The following is a 22,369-nucleotide window of genomic DNA, read 5'->3' as shown; positions in this document are numbered from 1 at the left end:
TTCGCGGGAAGTGGGAGAAAAACGGGTGTGAGTTACATACATACATACATACAAACATACAAGTGAAGCTAATAATAATAAAAAGCGTGTTAAAAAAGGCAGTCTTTTGTGAATGCTTATGATTAAATTAGAAGCTCCTCGAATAATGTGCCTATTGTGTATGCCAGTATTAAAATTTTCATGTCTACAGAGTAATATTATGTACATATAAATTATATGACATTTTCGCTTGTGACGAAAATTTCCTTATCATGCACAAGTTAATAAGACGGCGCGAAACTGAAATATAACGAATGCAATATATTAATTACGTTTCTACTCTACTATCTGTATTAATTTATTCGGTGATATATTATTAAGTTATGAAAACTGAGTCTTCTAGTTTATGCCGACTTAATGTCTCTCTCAACTAGATCATCCTCTAATATAATTAATAGATCGATTGTAATAGTAATTCTATAAATAGCCTATACTGAGGTCATAGTAACAACCTTAATTTAAGCATTTACTTGTCGAGACCTTTCTGAGGTCACAACGGTTACATTTGGATGTAATGAAGAATATTATTTGCACGTTTGATTTATTGCCAGTGTCTATGTCGGGGCATAGACTATATTTTTAAACTATAAATACAATGGACATGTATTCTAATACACATCCATTGTATTAAACCATATAAACTGAGGAGAAAAAGGTGCGTAGAAAGATCATGACAAAACTATTACCATTACCTTCTCGTGTCACAGTAATTGTAACGCAAGTCCTTAAATTGATAATAGATTTTTAAATTTTTGCTTCATATACGTTATTTCTTAGTACTAGGCTTAGACTTAGGATGTAACAATTGTTTAAAAATGTTTATGGTAAAATGCACAAGTATTAACAATGTTAGAGGGATCAGAAATAAAAAAAGCGTTTAATTCAAGTGATTTGTAATAAAAATTAAAATTAAATGAAAAATGTACCAATTTCCTGTTCCTTTTTATCTTGTTCTATATCATAAAATGTTATAATTCAGATCTTTTATATATGGTAACTTACATATTTATATTTTTAAGCAATAAGAATCTCTCGCCACTTGTTTATTATTACTTTTAGAAGACTAATAAGTATTTAGAATGAAACACATTTTAATCAAAAGATTTCCCTATTGTTTATCGGTATGTTTGTATAATTTTGTATTTGTTTCACCTCTATGTTATTGAAAGTATGGACTACTTGTAACATCTGAAAGCCCTTAAGGCTATGACTTAAATTCTTCTAAAATAGTCTAAGGATGTTAATTTATAAATCATTAATGTTAACCCTTCTTCGTCTATTCTACGTCCGTTTATAGGCTGCTATTTTCTATGACTTCAAAATTTCAAATATTTTCTTTACAGTGATGGCATGTCGTTAGGAGCAAGTGAAGATTGGAGAACAGTGCTTCAAACAATGACAGGAGAAACTAAACTATCCACAGCAGGAATTCTCGAATATTTTTCAACACTCCAAACTTTACTAGATGCAGAAACGGCTAGACTTGAAAATTTAAGCGAGGACATGGACAAAAGCGCACCGATAGTCGTGGGAATTATTGTTATAATTTTAACATTTTTGATGGTTTTGCTCTATTGTATAAGAAAACGTGACATTCTCAATAGAATGTTCGCTTTTTGTGGTCTAAGAAAGAATGGCTCTTTAGATATAGTTACAAATGAAATATCACACTCAAAATCCAATGAAGTTGAGGGAATCAGTGAGGACAAAGTATAAATACCACCGTTATCTGTAATGAAATTAATAATAATTCAATTTATGAATGCATTTTTTTATTGCTGCAATATGTATTGAAAATTAGCTTTTAAATTATAGGTACCATATCATTTTTGTACTGTTAGCTAGATGTGTCTAATATAACATTGACGAGAGAAATTTTTATATAAAACATCAGAAAATTTTTCTATTGTTTTATTGCAATCCTTATAGCAATATTTACAGTTTTTTAAGTTCTATGATACGATATAATTTATGTTACGCTCAAAGACTGATAAGTGATAACCCCCATTGAGCGAAAAATATATCAACGTGTTCTGGTCACTGCTCTTTTGTTAGCTTTTTATACACATAGTAAAATTTGAGTTGTTTTAACCGACTTCCAAAAACGCAAAGGAGGAGAAGTTCTATGTTCGTCTGAAAGTTTTTATTGTGACCACAATGCTGTGAGCTATTTATTCGTTAAATGAGCTTTTTAGTTTTGGGCGTAATTATTATATACCTACATAAATTTTATATAAAAAATATACATTAATATAATAATAATTATTATTATTATACATTATTTGATTGTTTGTGACAATTGTCTCATTAATTACTCAATCGATTTTAGTTCTTGGATTATTAGATGCTACATCCCTACCGAGTAACATAGTTTGTTTTTATACCACGTTTTATCCCGGGCGAAGCAGTGGCAATAATTATACTTTATTCTTTATAATAATCACTCAAAGTACCTGCCACTTCATATTACAAAATGTGTGAAATTTAATCTTATATCCTCCAAAGCAATCACACTATAATTATAACTTTAAGTGAATATGGTTTAACAGCATCACTATCACATTAACCAATAAAAAAACTACAATAGATTTTGAATTATATTCGTTATTAACATTGTTAGATATTGACTTAAGTTTTACAAAATTTGTCAAATGATTTAAGTAGTTGAAATATAAATCTATAGACTATAGACAAAAACTATAGACTAAGAAGTTATTCTTGTGACCATGCGCTACAACACTAGGTATTATTTTCTTCTTTGTGGTTATTCTCAGTTCTAGAATCTTGTAGTTCAAATTATCATGTTTAAAAAATAAATGTATTTTGGTGGCGTGTCGGGGGGGATTAATTAATCACGCTATGTTATATATAAAAATAAATTTCGAACACCAAGTCCTATTGACAGACATAACCGATTTTCTAATTTACGAAAAACATAAAACAACTTTCGGTAGACCATTTTAGGAAGCAATCAGACATGTAGCTGCTACGATATGATACGATGCTGTCGAATATCAAAGTGGACATCCGCCCAGAACTGACTTGTAATGGTTAAGAATGGCTAGCTAGTACAAACTAACTGCAATCTCCAAGTAGTTACAGTTTGGATCAAACGCACGCAGGCGGCTCGGCTCTGCGGCGGATTTCGCGACAGATTTTGCGCGCGCGATTTGTATGTCAAAATTGGAAATCCATTTATCGAACGCCGACCATAGATAAAACAACAGAAAAAAGTAATAAAAACAAAAAAAGTATTGTTAAGATAAACAAACAAGACTGAATAAATAATAATTTAAAGTGAGATTTGACTGTGATTAAATAATAAGCAACTGGGTAAGTAATTAATTACTTTTAAACAAAAAAAAAAACAACTCGCAATACTTATTTGTCTATCATCTTATAGCTCATATCATATTATATATTCCTCTGATAGAAAATGAAACCGTCGTTAAACTAGTTGAATTAAGTACAAATGTTTTCCTTTTACAAATTCTTATGTACAAAATACAAAAAATTTAAATAAAATTAAGGCAACTTATAAACACTTAAATAATATAGTACGCTAAACATGTTTCACAACATAATGTTATATGCAAGTAAAAACATTTTTAGTTTTTTTCGCTATTTTGGCATTTTTAATGTATAAATTTTGTGTAGTTTGTATATATTTTTCCTTCGTTTCACTAAATCCAATGAACTATTTGTAGTTTGAATTTTTAACATTAATAGTGACCCTAGATCTAATGAGAAGCAGATTATTAATTTTTGGATTTGATTTTATTTTTCAAAAAACTTTTATATTTTACATACACTTTATCCTCGAATCGTTGGACAGATTTTGAAATATGAAGTGCCGTTGTAATCTTCAGAATTGTGTTAGTGACATTAACTATATATAATGTATTTTCAAAATGGCGCACGCAAATAAAAAAAATAGGAGTGTGTCGTTTTTTTTCTAATCCCAGCAACATGAAGTTTAAATAAAAGATGACTGAATTACCAATACAATGATTTATTGTCCCGGGATTATTATTTTAATAACAATTCTTGTACACATATTGTTTTCGTAACTATCCCAACGTCAATCGTACTTTTTATATAGTCTATACTTGACTCTGCTTCTAAAAAAGTTTATCCTTAATTTCTTTTTTCTTTTAGTTGGGAAAATAACTTTCAAGATCCAATGTCATGTTATCAGGATTGTTATTGTATTGAGGGATATTTATCTGTACTTTCAAAACTTAATACGACAATAATTACGACAATTTTTTTTACTAGTTATTTATTATCTAGTTTTTATGCAACTTAATCTGACCATACTAATATTTCCTTTCCATTCAACTTTACGTTAATTCACAGTGTAGCCATAAATTCAAATTTAAGTTATTATTTCTCAATATGTAACTTTTTTTACTGAATCTTCTGAATGTGAGTTGAATTTATTTTCACCCTTTATTTAAATTGATTTTGAAAATAATAACTATTGTCCTATATTGCTATAAATAAGCAAAATCTTAAATAATATTACTGGACTGTGTACCAAAAAACTTTCAGATATATAATTTATTGGCAATCTATTATTAGATCGACAAAGGCAGCTAGGTACCTATATCAAATATAAAAAAGAAAAATATTTAAATTAATTTGTAAGTGTACATATCAATGATAATATTTGGTAGTGGTTATTCACAAATTGAGTCGCAGTTTCAGTTTCAGTTTCAGTCCATATTTATCGTTGAGGTAAAATAAAAGTTATAGTGTATAATATTGACATGTTAAATATGTTTATAAATAAATACATCATTTACATATCTTTAAATATTCTACATATCGTCCTTTTTAGTAACGTAATAGTAATAAATAATAAAAAACAGTAATGTGTTACTGGCATTGTATTTGATTCCAGTAGTTTTGACTTTCGATTGTACAATTTAAAATCTAAGAACATAATTTTTCGTGAACGAAGTCAATGCGGAGAAAGTTCTACAAACATAACTCTTAATTTCTAAGACATTTTAAATTCACAATCATAATTACTATGTAATTCGTTCGGTATATCTGGAACAACAGCTTAATAGTCGACTATTTACTCATTTGTTTGCATGATATATAGGTAACATATACGCGAACTATTAAGCCATCAATATTTAATATTTTATGATACGACATAGCACCTTGTTATGCATTCAAAACATGGTCGTTTATTTCTAATTTTTCGAAGCTATAAATTATGAAAACATTATTACTTTAGATACATCTACTTACTCATTATATTCTCTCATTACTAGTATAACAGCTGAATTATACAGATAATTTTAATCACGAGTTAGTGCTAATAGTTTGTTTATTAGCACGTAGATTCAAAATAAAGGTTTTGATAACTATACATTCGTTTTTCAACTGAACAAGGCTACAAGAAGGCACATAGATACGTATTAATTACGTATAGGTTGACGACCTCAAAGAACATACTTCACGTCAATTGACATCTATACTACAATTTGCTTTATGATTACATGTAAATTGAAAATATAATGATTGTACATAATTTCGAGGCATAAGTAGTACATAGATATAAAGCATATATAGCTACCTGATGGTATAACATCACCGTTTTAAGTTTGCTTTTGTTAAAGAGTACAAGCCTGTGATTACACTAAAAGTACACAGATGTAATTTGATTACATGTGCAAAGATTTTGAACAATGGCCGTTGTTCATTACAGCAAGGACAAATAACCATTTAAGCTTATAATATATACGTATATATAGTGTTTAACGTAAGTCCTGAATTTGAAATTAGAAACTTCAATAAACTAGAAATACTAGTGATAACGGTTTTTTGCAATAATATTTTCTACTTATCCTAACTACTATTTGTTAGTTAATATTTGCATAGCGCAGCAGTAAACGAGTAAGAACCATACCCCGGTGATAATTCATGTATATTATATAGGTACATGAAAAAGAATGATTAATAAAATAATTGCTTTTGACGATTCGAAGAATATATCAATTAATGTTGAATTTAAAGTACCTAAGTGCTATTATGGAAATCAACTTAAAACAGTTTTAAAGTGTGTAGTTATTACCACGGTTTCGTGAACATATAACCCGGTGAAAATCTGAGTTTTGATAGTTAGGTTTATTGTTGTTTCCTAGCAATTGCATCATCAATTTATAAGGAAAGCAGACGTTTAATGAGTTAATTCACAGTTACAAGGTTTTGTCATTTATTTATTTTTGCAATTAATATCATCGTTTTATTTTCTTTTTAAATTGGAAATATCAGGTGGATGGTCACTACTCAATTAAAACATATACAAAACTATATATGTTAATTAAGTATTCATTTATTTGTTATAAATTTGTGATTCTCTTGCTTAGAATATACAAAAATAAAATATTTATTACATAATGAAAGCTATTGGTAGGTATCTTAGAATGTAACAAATATAAGTAAGGATTTATCGATCAAAACGTTATTTGATTATAACACGTTTGCAATTACATTAACTATAATATATAGTTCAATCTAAATCAAATCAATAGGATATATGAATTTTAAACTCCGATAGGGAGAGTTGATTGATTAAAGCATTTTTAACATTTTAAATATATTTATATAGGTAATTCGTTCATCGTACAATCGTAACCTTGATATGAAAACTGAATAGTACGACTTTTCTATAATCATTTAGAAGGGTTTGATTACAATTTTTGTTTTAATTTCCATAGTCTTATCTCCGAAGTCCGTAAAAATAATTAAAATTAAAACATTGACTAATTTAGCAGGAAAAACCGTGATCTTGTCAACTTCTTCGTTTCCGCCTTGCGTTCCAAAATTTTCCTTTATTATGTGTTAAAATTACAGTTGTGTGTGTGTGTTGTTTCCTGCTTTATATTAAACACATTAAGGTTTTTAAATCTTATGAAAATTTATATTTTTATAAAATAAAACTGTTATTCGAAAGTATTAACAATAACTAGTTTTCATATTAAATAGAAATGTCTAAATAAGATATTTTGTTGAAATAAATAGTTGGCTAGATAAACATCATGTGCTGCATGTGTTTGAAGTCCTAAAAATATCATGGTGCTTCTCTTTGAAAATCCGCGAAGTATAATTATTTTGTAGTTAGTTTGTGTGTTTTTCTAAATATTAAACTATGACATGATTATAACGTTACAAGGAATCAAGAGTCGAGAGGCAGCGATGCAAAAACATTTAACGAGGCAGCAAATTACAGACAATTTTATATATAGCAGTTTATTGTATTTTTTTGCTTAAAAAAGTCATTTACTTGTGTGTATTTTATGTATTTTACTGTATTCATGAAACCATTGTATATAGGATGGTTGGGTGCGTAGGTGACACAGCATTTCTTTAATTTTTATATTTTTTATATTCTATAACAATTTAAAATAAGCGTATATAATGGAGACATAAAAAAAATTGCTCTCTGACATTTAAATAGTGATAGTGAATTCTATTCATACTTTTGATTAAAAAAGTAATATCAAGGTTATAAGGATCTAGATTAAATCGGTTTTAAAGAAAAATGTATATCATGATTAATTATGTAAATAATACATTTAATTGTGATCAGTGGGCAGAAATATTTCTGCATTTAACTAATTTTAAAATAAAAATAATTTATTTTATTTTTATTTATTTTTTGATTTTCATCATTGATTCAGGTTATAACTATTTTGCAATGGCAATAACATGAAATCATTGTTAGGTAAGGCTCTATATTATTATGTTCAGCAGTCTGCAGTCATGTGCTCAGCTTACATTCAAATTATTTATTCAATTTGCAACACGACTATAAAATCGTTTGTACAAATTCAAAACACAACTAGACTTATCAATTGATATTTCCATGTGTTATTTCCACATACAATAATATTTTGCATTGTGTAATTTGAAAGAAATAAGTAGTTTTCATAAGAAAAAAAATATTATTATAACATAAATGATTAGGTTTTGTTAAATAAATTGGATATTTTTTTCTGTGTTTATCATGGCCAGGAGGTTTGGATGAAAAAAAAATTGATAAATGATAAAATTTTAAAAATTATTTAACAGCCAGTCGACGCTAATAAAAACAGGAAATTGTTATGTTTGTAACGTTTTCACGCAAAAATCACTGGACCGATTTTAAACATTGTTTCACCATAAGGAAGCTGCAATTGATTTTGCTATATATGTACCACAGGCGAGGCCGGGGCGAGCCACTAGTTTATAAGAAAATAATAAAATTACCTACAACAGAGGTGAAAACAATCGTATATATAATCTTTTTCAATAAGTTCTAAATAATTTCTATATACAGAGTGTATACCTATATGCACACAGTCTTCCTTGTTTGGAAGGACTATAGTTAAATTATACGGGACGTTCTCTTAAATTCTATCCATATGTCAATATTTAAAGTCAGAATTTAAAAAAATTATCGAATCTGATGATTTTCTCTAATCTGATCTAGATCTGAAAATTGTCTAAAAATTTTGCCGATGACGTCTTTAGAGGGATCATTAAAAGTTAGTTTATTATATTATTATTTATTGCCTAATTAAACATTATTTAAATAGGGTAAGCTTATGGGATCTCCAAAAGTATTTTACGTTGCTGACTTTATTATCGGAATAGACTCTCAGTTGTAGTTGAAGTCAGTTCCAACCTTCAACAGTTCCATAGACCTCCCGATGAGCCTTGAAAGAATCTTGAGATGAAACATCAATTATAAGTGCACTATTTAAATGTAGAGTTTCTTTATATAAAAAAGAAGGTTGTTGAGGCTGCGAATATTAAATGAGGTCAAATGTAAAAGGTCACACGTTGTATGAAGTGATACAAATGCATTCCAAAAAGTTCCTCTCAAATGATTACCGTAGTAAAGCCATCTATTGAGCTGGCTTGCGTGTAATGGTAAATTATTTCTTTGGATAGAATTCAAAATGATGTTTAATACAATAATAAAAATAAAAATAAAAAAATTCTTTATTTGCCTTCACAATCATTAAACTACTGAGTAGTAGTAACGTTGTAGGACTATTGTCTGAAATAGGTCGTAAAAAGACCGAAGTCGTAAGAAGACAATTTCTTGATGATCTTAAAAAATTACATCTTATTGAAAAATCATAAGAACAGAAAAGGGATCATAACTTATAGCTTTTAAGCAAATAAACAATTTTGTTTGTCTGCTTAGAACCACAAAGTATTTCAGTTCATTTACCGGTTATTTATTTCACTCTGAATACTATTTTATGAAATAAAATACACTGTAAAAGCTTTCCATCGTTTAGTAAGCAATATTAATCTAAATTAAACTTTTTGTAATGTCTCATAAATTTAGATATGAGCTATATTGTAATCAACGAAATCTAAATTAAATGAATTAATTATTGTATTAAACAATGGCACTCAAATATTCAGATAATATGATGAGAAGGTTATTGTATCTCGATTACTGAATACAAACACTTACTGTTTCGTAACAAAAACATCCTCTTGTTTATTAAATTGTTCAAAGGATAATGTATAATTTATTTTATTTTTGTTTGGTTTAAAAGTTTTGTGAGCAATATTTAATATATAATTAGTTGTTTGCCACGGCTTCGTCCGTGTTACATATTAGGTGTATCACTCAGTGAAGCTGCAGCTTTCTATTGGCGAAAGAATTGAAGAAATCGGTTGAAATATAAAAATACAGTAAAATAAAATAAGCATACCACCGCATTGATTTCTACCTTCAATTTTGGTTTCTTTAGAATGTCATTTTCAATCCCGTGGACCCCAACCAAAAGAGAACTTTCACATTAAACTGTCAGAGATAAATAACAGATGACAAATCATAAAATAGAGTACCTAATGAATTATGAAATAAAAACTAAAACACGTAAATTGAATATTGCGAAACCAATCAAAACATAAAGACAAGAAGATATTTCCTCGTCAGCTTAAAGTTGATGAAGGTACATAATTTAAACGAAATATATTCTGTACTTGAAAAGGCCTTTCAGCTTTCATTGTATTTATACCGCAATTAAAGCTATAGTGTAGGTAAATATGTTTTATCGCTTCAGAGGAATAGTATCTTTGAATTATAGTTATCTTCACAGTCACTAGTTTTGAAAAGAGAAGTAGTCAGTTAGTTATTTGTTAATAACAATTTCCTTACATTTAGTTGTATACTTATTAATTTGTGGATCCGTAAATCTAACGATTTCCGATTAACGATCCGCAAATTGAATTGATGCAATGCCTGTGGTAGGATTTATATTTGCTGTTGGATCGTTAAAATAAATCCTTGGTTATGATATGATCTACTACAATTATATGATATGTTATATAACTGCATATTTTCACGATTGAACAGTTTAGCATTGTGGCGGTTGCACAATAGGTGTTTTTAAAAACTCGTTGATAGTTTGCGAATATTACATAATACTTTTATTTTGTGAATGACTATTAGCCTACATTATAAACCTATCGTGTTATTTGTAATAATATTTATATCCTAATAAATTTGAGAAGCAATTAAGTATCTGTGACAAGGTCATCGGCTAGCGAATGCATTGGTTAGTGAAAGGATTATATTTTTTAGTTCAGCAATGATTTAAAATTCGTGCCTTATCTTAGATGCATACTTTGTATTGTGCTCGAAATACAAATGAAACATATTCACTAGATACTTTAACGATTATTACGAGAACGATTATTTTGTTTGAATTGGTCTTATCGTATTTCTCTTTCTGAATCAAAGCGAAATTTAGGTAATAAAAAGCAATATAATTTCAAAAAATTTCACAAATAATTGGAATTGTTTAAATGAAGGAATAACTTTCAGTTACAATTCATGATAATTTTCGTTCCGCAATAGGGTCCAGTGTTTGGAGCAATTTCGCAAGTCACCTGTCACATGCAAAAATTGAGCATTACCATTGTATGTGATAGCCTTGATTAGGAATACGGAACCGGATGGGTAAGGCCAAAGCGATGACACCGCTTAACAGTTTTTGTTGGCCTGTATTGTGGAGATGTCGACAAGGTCTGACGTACAACAGATTTGCGTATCCGCAGCATATATATTTAAATATAAAACCTTTTTGTTACATTAAACAAACTTATTATAGGTTGATTTTAAATAACAAAAAGGTCAGGTGATATAGGTATAGGTATAATTATAAAACTTGTGCTAGTTGCAACAAAAATATCGTTTCACAAGAAGCAAGTTTCATTCGTGAGCCCATTGAAAAAAAAGTACCTACATTCTTTTACGCGGTTTTGGTGATAGTATAAATGACTTTATCACTATGAACTTGTTAATGAGGATATAGACATTGCATTTACTGTGCGCAGAATTCGGTTAATTTACCGGAAATGGCTACAGTAAAGAATTAAATCAACCATTAAATAAGTTTGTTGTTAAACTTAAAAATCAATTACCTACTCAAGATATCCGTGTTCTATCTCTTTAACGTTAAATGTCAACAAAGAGTAGGTGAGCAGGCAGATAAAATAAAGAACTGTACAATAAATTACTGTATTCCGTGACTTTTGAGACAAACAACGATGCCACCGCGAGATAAAACCATTGTCTAAGTAAAGCTAATTCTGTCCACTAGTCGCCAACGATTACAATAAGTACGTAGTAATCATGAAATGATTACCACGTCCGGTATTAGGAACAAGCGCATTAACAAATTAATGGCCTACATTAGCATAATAAGCGTCCACAATTTTGGCAATCAGTAATATATTTATTATTTCTATTGCAGGTACTTGACTGACGCTATGGCTTTCGATGCAAAGACAAAAGACAGAGATGAAAAAACTTCAGATGTAACACTTAAGGGAGGAAATGACTTAGTCGCTACGAAGGAAATGAAAAATAATTTTATAAAGGGCAAAATGGAAAAAGTGCAGCACGTTAAAGAAGAAACTCCAGAAGATGATTGGAGCGGTCTTAATTTTTTCCAAAAAGCAAGACGAATGATGTCTTTGATAACTGTTGAACCGATATTGGCTTGTTATGTTATGCCTTCTGTTCTGTCAGCACTCGCTACACAGAATTTATATTTGGAAAAAGCGTGCAGAGTAAATTTAGGTTTTGAGCACCACGTTTGTGATGCTCTCACTAAAAGAGCAACGGCAAATTACACCTTGGAAGAAGAAGCAGTTCAAACACTAGTAGCCTCAGTAGCTGGATGGAAAACAGTTCTACAATCGTTTCTGCCATGTGGAATATTAATATTTTTAGGAGCGTATAGTGACAGAGTGGGCCAGAGAAAGTTCTGTATGTTGCTACCAATTATTGGAGAGTTTCTAACAAGCATAGGTCTTATTGTCAATACTTACTTTTTCTACGAATTGCCGGTAGAAGTAGCAGCGGTGACGGAAGCTATATTCCCAGCATTAACCGGCGGATGGTTTACTATGTTTATGGGTGTGTTTAGTTATATAGCTGATGTGACAACTGAAGAACAGAGAACGTTACGGATAGGCATAGTGAACTTATTTTACTCCTTAGGGGTGCCCGTCGGAGCCGCGCTCAGTGGAATCTTAGTGCGGAAAATAGGTTTATATGGTGTTTTTTCTTTGAGTGCTACATTGTATATTCTGAGTTTCATCTATGGTTTCTACAGGATAAAAGAAGTCAAGCGGACCGATTTGGATGTGGTGAGTTTTTATCAACGAATTTATGAATGTTTAACTACGAAACTACAATTAAAATGACTTCACGGTGGATTGTTGCGATAATGATAAATTTTAACAAGTTTTTATACATCTTCATGTGCCAAGTTATGTTTGTTCTTTGAGGCTGAAAGATATGTTTAATTTAAAAATATAAAAAATAAGATACATGTTTATTTATTTAGTTCTGCAAAGACTTCACTGAATGCTGACGCTGAAAAACTGTAGGTATTTGTAGGTATTAAAGTGTAGGTTTCAGCTTTTTTGTTTTCAAAAATATACTCATTTATAAATATAATAGCATAAAGATGAATAGTTGTAGTTGGCAGATTTAACATGCTATCCTCAGGAACTACTGTTAGACTTAAATGAATTTCCAACCATTTCTAAAAGTCTTTCAGTGTTAGATAGTCCATTTGTGGATGATGGCTTTATTTAAGGTGTGATACCTTGTAGAGGCGAAATCACGTGGCACAGTTAGTTTATATATACGAAACAAATAAGAATTTTCATATAATATTCATTAACATATATTTACTACGCTTTATCTAAAGGATTTTTTTCCGATAAATTCCACATTTACCCATAACTGTTTTCATAATACAAAAGTTAGATAATGCAAGTAAAGTTCTAGACTACGTGTAATTGAATGATTATACTGGATTCAGTTAGATCTATTTAAGCGGATCATGTGACTACAGAGAACATTAACGTACCGAATTCCTAACTTATGGTTTATTACTATTTTATACTACGTTTGAATCGGTAGCAAGGAATTTATAAAAAACGGAAATCTTTATTTGGAAGCATTTTGATATTGAAATTTGAAAATGGTAATTTTAATAATATTATTCTACATGCTGTTCGTTCTTATAATCTTGATAAAAAGTATAGAGCAATTACATAATTGGTAGACGTTTCCTCAATCTCTACGCAACAAGGAGATAACTGTTTAATTATAATTTTGCTATGTTTATTCAAATTCTTTCTTGATTTCTCTTTCTACTTTTTAAAGGAATAAAATATACACTTATCGATTTTTCAGGATTTATCTAAAATATGGAACTTTCGTATATTAAGTGTTAATTCCATTAATGTATTGTCAAATGCTTTTATATTCACGCAAAATAGATTAGGAGCGGCTACCTGTATGTATTTGACCAGATCTGGGTTCTTGTATGTTGAGACCGTTTAATGAAGTTGGTACTCACATAGTATAGTATTATTAGTACTATGGTATTATGTTATCTGTGGTACTCACTATGCCCAAGTAGCGGGCGAGGCGGGCGCGCAATTAAGAAAGGTATCGATGTTTGGCTAATTTTAATCGCATTTAACCACGTGTACAGATTTGAAATTTGAAAATATATAAATGCTATCTAAAAATAACAATGACATACCATTTTCGCGCGCCTAACATTGTGGCAGACAGTTTTAAAAGTGCAAAATAAAATGAAATCTTGAAAAAATTTAATGGAAATGTCTTTAGAATAATGTATTCACACTATTTAAAGACTAGTTGCATGAACTATGCAACTATATTTGCCACGTGAGTAAATAAACTAACAAATACTTTCTTTTTTATTTATTGTTTTATTTTTGTAGTATAGGGATAGGCCATGGGTAAGGATAGTGTATAGTAGATATAAGGGCCGCAACGTACAAAAACCCTGATATGATCATAAAATCATCTCAAAACTAAGATTCCTGTAGTGATTTTATGATTACATTTCTAGCATGAAAAACACTTTTTAAATTGTATTAATATAAATTTTATGGCTCTTGTGCGTTATAACGACGAGAGGTTTATAGCTATAAGCTATGGTCAAATATGCACGTAAAGTATTTCAATCATCGAGTTATTAGAAATAATTTTATTCTTTTGTTATTTTAACTTTTGATTTTGACTTCCAAAAAGGAGGAGTTTCTTACTTCGACTGTATTTATTTGTGTTGGTTACCTTAGTTTCGTTGGTTACGTAACTTTCGATTGGATGATCTGATTTTGATGATGCTATTTTTATTAGGAAGCTGATGGATTACCGTGACAATTTGAATGAAGTTTATTATTATTATTTTTTTGTTATAAATAATTATTCGCTATATCTCGGTAATATACATTTGACAAGTGTAGTTACTACGCATACAAATACGTAATCCGTCCATTATATGCCCCGATGAACGACCATGAATGGCAGTCATTCGCAACTGTATCATCTTTAATTATATAACAGGTTACAAGTTCAATGCCTAACATTTATTCGAGCGTTACAATAGAAAAAGTCCGTCAACTTGACCTAGTTTATTGTTACACTCGATTGATAAGAAGGGTCTTGATAACGCGTAATGCTCTAATGATTAATTTTAATGTAGCAATTAGTAGGTACAAGTTTTGCCCTTAGGGAGAAGTGAAATTGCCTTGCGATTTTTCTACTGGTATTACAAATGTTGAAATTGTTATTTTTACTGCGGTTGCGTGATTATTCATTGCAACGTTGATGACCGACAAAGATAATTAACTACTTATATTATCTTTTCGTGAAATCTATAAACAAGTAAAACCTTAACTCTAACTCTGACAATTTGTGCTTTTTTAGCATTAATATTTTTTAATTTTTGCACTTCTCTCATTGCCGTTTGATTTTAAAAAATAATGTTGACATGCGTTTGTATATAATTAAATTTTTACAATTATAATACCGTTCACTTGTAAAATTGATTAAAGAGAGTAGAGAAAAACGACAAATATATTTTTTATATTCAGTTCAATTCAATTTAGTATATTCCGTAGCTTCTGCTTTGCAAACATACTATGTTTGCAAAAGGAGGAAAAAATGTTGAGTTTTTTTTTCAATGAAAATTGTTTTACGCGTTTAAAATTGCGTCTGAGAAACGCACTTCTTGGCATGCGTTTCTGTAAATGTACCTTACATTTTAATGGCTATTAAGTTAGTTAAATTTTTTGTGATAAAAGTGTTTTTTTTTCTCTCCCTATTGATTTTGCAATCCCCTGAAACTTTGCCTCGTGTGAAATTTATGTGTACTAGTAAAAATGTAGTCATCTTGATTTTGTCGTACGCAAAGTGGAGAGATAACTTATACGTCGCTGGTCGTCTTAAGTTTGTCCGTCCTTACTGTTCTATCCGTCTGTCACCACGCTGTACGAGGTAGTGCCTCTGCGAATGCGCTACTTTAAGGGGTAAGGGATAGGGAAAAGATTGATGACTGGAAAGAAGGAATGGACTGGGAAGGGTCAGAAAAGGAAACGGGCCTCCGGCTACCCCACTCACCGTACAAAGCAGTATGAACCGTGATAGTTAAACTAATAAATTCGGTGGGTGATCAATTTTTTTTTTTGTAGTTGCTCCTTAGCTTATTCGTATGGTACTTATAGTGTCGTGAGTCCGGCTCTCACTTGAACGATTTTCTTAAGTAGTCGATGTCAATCCTTCATAAGAAATCAAAGGCCAAAAAGTTGTTTACTACAATTGAAGTATCATTGACCTTTCTAGAGCCTTTAATACTTATGTGCATTTCTATTGTATAATAACTATTCCAACGTCTGCGTTATGCGTCATTTTTATTAAATTTATATAAGTAAGGATAATAATTTATCAGGTTTGAATATAAACTAAAGAATTATCAACACGCGATTTTCTCATATAAAAACTTTAAAACTTTCTAGATCTTATTGTTTTACCAACGTTACCTATAATATATGCTAACGCAATTGCACTTGTTTCTCTAGGTATCTACATATTTAATAAGTTTGAAAGGAGGCCGCTTTTCCTTTCCTCACCCTTCCTAGTTTATTTTTTCTTTCCAGTCGTCGATCCTTTCCTTAACCTTAAATTACCAATGCGAATGTTCATGTGGTGGTCGACCATCAAACAAAACACTAGCTCAGTTGGCCGTTATGAACAAAAAACATTTTTTTTTTATATTATCATTTATGACAGTTTAAAACCGAAGTTAGATAAGTTTTAGGCTTTTATATTATAAATTGATTTTATATTATTAATTGAGATCGCTCTAGAATTTAAAATAAACAAAGATATTATTAGTTTTGAATTTTGCATACAACAATTATAATTATTGGAACAGTTTATCGGAGACCATAACTCCTATTAGTGACATCTCTACAAGACAGCTCAACCACTACACAACACAACAATTATAAAAATAACCATAGAATTCAAATTGCACAATATAAGATCTTGGTTCTGATATTATCATTCAATACAATGACATTCTAAATTTAAAGTCTATTATTTTTATCTATGAGAATGATATGTCCTTGATTCTATTGTATGAGTCTAAATAAACAGGCCCGGATACAATCCTGATGAAAATGTTTTGGTCGTGAAAAACGCAACAAGATTCCCATTTGAGTAGATTTTTCAGTAGAACAAAAAGTAGCACGTCACTTCTTTAGCCTTCTGACTATCTCTAATTGCAATCTAGTATAGTATTATATGATCTGTTATACAACGAAACGAAGTGCAAGGCTTTTCGTCTTACGACATCGTTGTAATGGAAACATTTTTAGATTTTTTTTCTCCTTTTCAGAAACCAGCAAAGAACTGTTGGGAATGGCTCAAAGATTTCTTCGACACGAAATACGTGAAGGATACCATGATGGTCGCATTCAAGCCTGGTCCTAATAATAGAAGACTTCGTGTTATTATGTTGGTCGTTGTACTATGTGTAGTTATCGGTCCTATTTATGGTAAGTATCCTATTTACCTCTTACATGAAATAGCTATAGCTTTAAATCTTACTGGATATATATATACACGCCTCACAAAGACCTCGGAATAACACACACGTAACTAATTCTATAATTTATCTGTAGAGTTTAAATGTCAATAAAAGCCGATGTTGAGTAATAATATAGATAAATTAAAATTAGGTTAAACTGAAATTTATATGCCGAGAAAATTTACAAGGATAACCTTGAAACAAATAGGAATTTGTGGTTTAGCTATAGCTTTTATGAGGTACGTTAGCTATTGCTTTTATATGGTAGCAAAATAGTTATTCGGAATTAATCGTTTATTAGGCATCTACTCGTACATCGTCAGATTTTCTTTAATAAAATTTGAAATGACAAAAATTCTATGAATCAACATGAATGAAAACTTGCAATCACGTTTGTACAAATAATGACTGAAACAAACATAACGAATCCATTTAACATGAAAGGCAAATCGGATGTTTCGAAGAACGTTTCACATCATATCACAGGTTATATTCAGTAGTCCATTGCTTCCGCTGATTGACTTTACTTATATGGTACGAAGTTCTCTTTAAAACATTATGAGGAAAATTGAAATGATATAAAATAAAATGTACGTTGTAAGAAGTTGTATCTATCATCCAACTCTTAAACTAATTATTAAAGCTACATCTGACACATTGACTAAGTTGTATCTAGAATTTTAATAATTGAAGCACGAATATGACAACGAATCCTAAAAGCGAATAGCAATGACCTATTTATTGCACTTCACAGTATTTTTATTATCTTTCGCATTTTTATTGTCTCATTGTTTTGCATAGATTTCCAATATCGTAAAACGAACTCTTTTGGTAGTCTAAGTACCAATTGTTGTTTATCTAATTGCGCTTTGTGCTAAATGTAATGAAGTGTTGTTTGAAAATATTAAAGTGTATTCCAAACAACTATTACTGTATCAAATAATATTTTAACGCTAGTTTAGGAACTCGGTCTTAAAGCGAAAAGTTGGGAGTTTGAACACAGGCGAGAGGGCAGGAAAAAAATAGATTTTTCAATTTATGTACGTAACAATATTGTGTAAGCGAATGATAGTATTATTTGTAAGAAAATAATTTTCAAAGGCAGTTAAGGCCGTATAAGTATACCTACAGGCCGTAGGTAACATAACTTTTCGATCCTTTCAGGAAATTATTTAGCAGGTTACACACTACCTTTATTAAACAGTTTTTATCTATAATTTCAGGTGAAATGTCAGTGATGTACCTGTTTACAAGATATCGATTTAACTGGAACGAGGTGGATTTTAGCATGTTCTCTACTTATGCCATGTGTACTTCATTAGTCGGTAATTTTAATTAATACCCATTAGTTATCTCAGAAATAACTGAGCTTAAAACCAGCTAGTTATCTTAATCAGTCGATCATTTATGTTAATCAATCTATATTTAAAAAAACTCTATAATAAACAGCTCAATAATGAAAAAAGTATATTGTGTTTTTACGCTTACATTGCACTATGATGATAAACATATTATCAAAAAAACCATTATAATGAGTATGGTCCTTTATAGGAACCTTAAATAGGAACGAAGGCAACCGCAAGTTATACAATATTCTGATTAGGAAGTCCTTCTTTTGGTTTCGGAGGGGGACGGGGAGGGGAGTTAAATAGAACCTATAATTAACATACTATATATACTATAGAATCGACGCATAGAATCTGTTTTGTTTTTATTAGCATCAACATGAAGCTTCCTCTGAGATATGTACCCAAGTGTCAAATGCCTTTTTAATAGTAGGTAACTTGTGTTAAACGTTGCGGTCTGTGGAGCTGACTTGCATTTCAGTATAATAATTTAAGAATGGGCACATACTTGCTATTTTGATTGGGTTTTTCCATATACTTTTTTTGCAGGTAAGTTAAATATTAACCAACATAATAATATCTTGGTATAATAGCATAATGAGCATAATAACTTGACAATTTTTTTTCTTGACATATCAATTTTCATAAAAATATCACAAAATACGAGGAGTATTGAATGCTAGTTGATTAACTAATATAGCGTTAAATAATTACAAAATAGGTGCTTACGAAATCTGTTCAATAGTAATAATTAAGTAATATGTAACTTCTTATTGACAATTTTACCAAAAATTACTTTATTTGTGTTTATTATACATAATACATTTTGTAATGATAAAGTTAACTAAATACTTTCTTCGCAGGAACTCTCTTTTCGGTGGGAGTATTCAGCCATCTTTTGAAATTTGATGATGCAATCATTGGAGTTATATCTTGCACCAGTAAGATATTGTCAGGTTTCATGTATGCTTTTGCAACGAAAACTTGGCATATTTACATTGGTAAGTAAATATTGACAGACACACATTAAAAAATATTAGAAATCATGACAAAGCAATCACATCGCCATGTGATATTTGTCTAAGTGAAGAACAGATTTGAGCAAGTAATTATTTGACATTACAAAGTAGTTGCCAATTTTTTTTCTTGACTTCAGTAGGGAAACTGCCAACAGGTGTGGATACACACTTCCCAACTGATATAGCTACAATTTATAGGAGACAGGCACATTCAATCGCAAACAATATAATACACCTTTCCTTTCTCCAGTTGGTCTAGTGGTACATATCTACATATATTTTATTATTTTCAGCACCCCTCATTGAAATATTTAACGGAACATCTTTCATAGCTATGAGGTCCATGGTTTCAAAATTGGTGGAGAAGGATGAGTTGGGTAAAAGCGTTTTTTACTTATAATCTTTTTATTTTGCCATAACAACATCAGGTAAAAACAATACGGTACTTATTTAACAATATCAACTAATAAAATTTCTATAAAAAAATGGTTATATTTGTGTAGGGGTACTATAGATTTTTTGAAAGAAACCAGTTGTTATTCAAATAATAAAATAAGTCTGATTGGACGTAAATATAGGTTAGGTATCTACCCAGTGCCAGGTACTTTTACAATTAAGACGAATGTACAGAATCATCTCAAGTAAAAGATCCTTCAGTCGTTAAAGTGACAGAGCATTCCAAGGGTATACGGGACGATAATAATGGCAAAATCGGGAGATGCTGTGTTTGTAAATTATGTAACTGTATCTATTTTAAAAATAATAGACAGTATCAAAACGTATTTTTGTCACAATGGAATGTATTTATAGAATTAGCGTTGACTAATTTTCTTTGCTTTATTTTTAGGCAAAGTGAACTCTTTCTTCGGCTTGGCTGAAGCAATGATGCCTTTAGTATATGCGCCAATGTACACCACAGTTTACACGGCGACATTAAAAACTTTCCCGGGAGCATTCTTCCTGTTAGGAGGCGGCCTTACCGTGCCCGCTGTACTTATATTTTTGTAAGTATAACGTCGACCTTGAAATATTTTTTAATAAACTCGAGAACATCATAATATCATTTTTATAAATCATGGAGATATCAAATATATAATACTACCTGCGCACGATAAAATGTGTATATTTATTATTCATAGACAATAATTGTCAACTATTTTACGAAAATATCTGTACCTACTTACCTACCTATAGTTTTTGTGTTTTAATTTAATCAATTCATTAAAGTTGTTTTTTTATGATACAGATGGCTATATTTGGCTAACAAAAAGTACATCGCAACAGAACAAGCCAATGATACTGAAAAAGAAAATGCGAAATTTGAAGAAAAATCTATGAAGAATGGACTAGAAAATAAAGCGTTTGAAAGCGATGAGAAAGAAAAAAATAATATTGACAGTGGCAATATAGCAGACACAGACAATGTTGCCAGCCAATCACAAATAGAAATAGGTTTTACTGAAAGTATGCTATGTACTAGTAAGTTGTAAAACTTGCTTAAATAAATACAGTAAACAAGGTAGATGTATAGTTTAGTGAAATTGTGTACTTCTGTGATATAGTATTTATATTTTAAGCGTAGCAATAAATACTTTATACCCTAAGCGACCTGATAACGTTGCTTTCTTTTGACACTTAAATTAAAACTGAGTATTCCGTCTCCTTGGTACAGTAATTTTATGGCCCTAATTCGGTCCCAGTGGACATAGAGAAAAAAAAAGTCGGTCTTAAATTTGGATAGCGGGCTCAAATACTGATCAGTAGTCAACTAAGTAATGTCAGTAAAAAGCATCGAGCAGTAAAATACGTAAAACGCATCAGGCCACAGAAGGGGATAAATTAAATTATTGATTTAATTATTAATTACATTTGTTCTAGAATGATAGAAAAGATTTTATTTTCATGACTTGATGTTAAAAAAAAAACTCTTTTATACTGAATTTGAATGCAACAAAATTTTGCTTTTAAATGTGGACAATAAACGAAATGTAAATTGATCCAGTATTTGAAAATATCTTAATTGGACACACATATACACACGTCCTTGTTTCATATCATTTGGACATGAAATATGACATGCAAAAAATTGTGAATATCAATGGCTGTTGATATATTACCTACTCTTTAGTCTTAAATTACTATGTGATAATTTATTATTAATAATAATTATACTTACTAGTACTTAAGCAACATGTTAATCATATAAATCAATCAGTATTTCTCATTCTAAGAATATAAATTTATTTATCATGTATTGTTCTAATAACAATGTTTAGCATATACTGCTTCACTTTTTATATTAAATAAAATATACGTGTAACTTATTAAAATCCATTTCAAATATTTCTTTAGCAATGAAGTTTTTTCATAAAATTCGACAGTTTATTAATACATGACTATTTATTCACACTTGGACATAGGGACCTACTAAATATTCCATATAGTTATTTATTTTGGTGTTATATAAAAGCTAAGATTGTACTTATTTTTAATAAAGATATTG

General features: G+C 30.0%; 2 protein-coding genes across 2 annotated transcripts in view; both read left to right on the top strand.

The window, feature by feature from the left end:
• Positions 1 to 1,906, top strand: part of LOC119837439 (angiotensin-converting enzyme-like) — a 10,074-nt gene extending 8,168 nt beyond the window's left edge. Inside the window, exon 11 of the mRNA XM_038363023.1 lies at positions 1,383 to 1,906. Coding sequence (XP_038218951.1) covers positions 1,383 to 1,755 — 373 coding nt within the window. The 3' untranslated portion in view covers positions 1,756 to 1,906. The remainder of the gene's footprint in view (positions 1 to 1,382) is intronic.
• Positions 1,907 to 3,128: 1,222 nt separating this feature from the next.
• Positions 3,129 to 22,244, top strand: LOC119837355 (solute carrier family 46 member 3-like). Its single transcript, XM_038362920.1, has 8 exons — positions 3,129 to 3,372; positions 11,826 to 12,726; positions 17,310 to 17,469; positions 18,725 to 18,826; positions 19,711 to 19,848; positions 20,160 to 20,243; positions 20,714 to 20,870; positions 21,113 to 22,244. The coding sequence occupies exons 2-8, from the start codon at positions 11,842 to 11,844 to the stop codon at positions 21,354 to 21,356; spliced, it is 1,770 nt and encodes a 589-aa protein (XP_038218848.1). The 5' UTR covers positions 3,129 to 3,372; positions 11,826 to 11,841; the 3' UTR covers positions 21,357 to 22,244.
• Positions 22,245 to 22,369: the final 125 nt, after the last annotated feature.

Source organism: Zerene cesonia, chromosome 3 (genome assembly GCF_012273895.1).
Source record: "Zerene cesonia ecotype Mississippi chromosome 3, Zerene_cesonia_1.1, whole genome shotgun sequence".
Classification (NCBI taxonomy): Eukaryota; Metazoa; Arthropoda; class Insecta; order Lepidoptera; family Pieridae; genus Zerene; species Zerene cesonia.
This window is presented reverse-complemented; position numbering and strand designations above follow the sequence as displayed.

What these genes read in the sequence shown, in the direction of transcription:
- LOC119837355 (XM_038362920.1), top strand. Translation starts at nt 11,842, where the DNA reads ATGGCTTTCGATGCAAAGACAAAAGACAGAGATGAAAAAACTTCAGAT. An exon ending in CATGTGTACTTCATTAGTCG is followed by an intron (nt 18,827 to 19,710) that starts GTAATTTTAATT and finishes CTTTCTTCGCAG; the next exon opens with GAACTCTCTTTTCGGTGGGA. An exon ending in AACTTGGCATATTTACATTG is followed by an intron (nt 19,849 to 20,159) that starts GTAAGTAAATAT and finishes TATTATTTTCAG; the next exon opens with CACCCCTCATTGAAATATTT.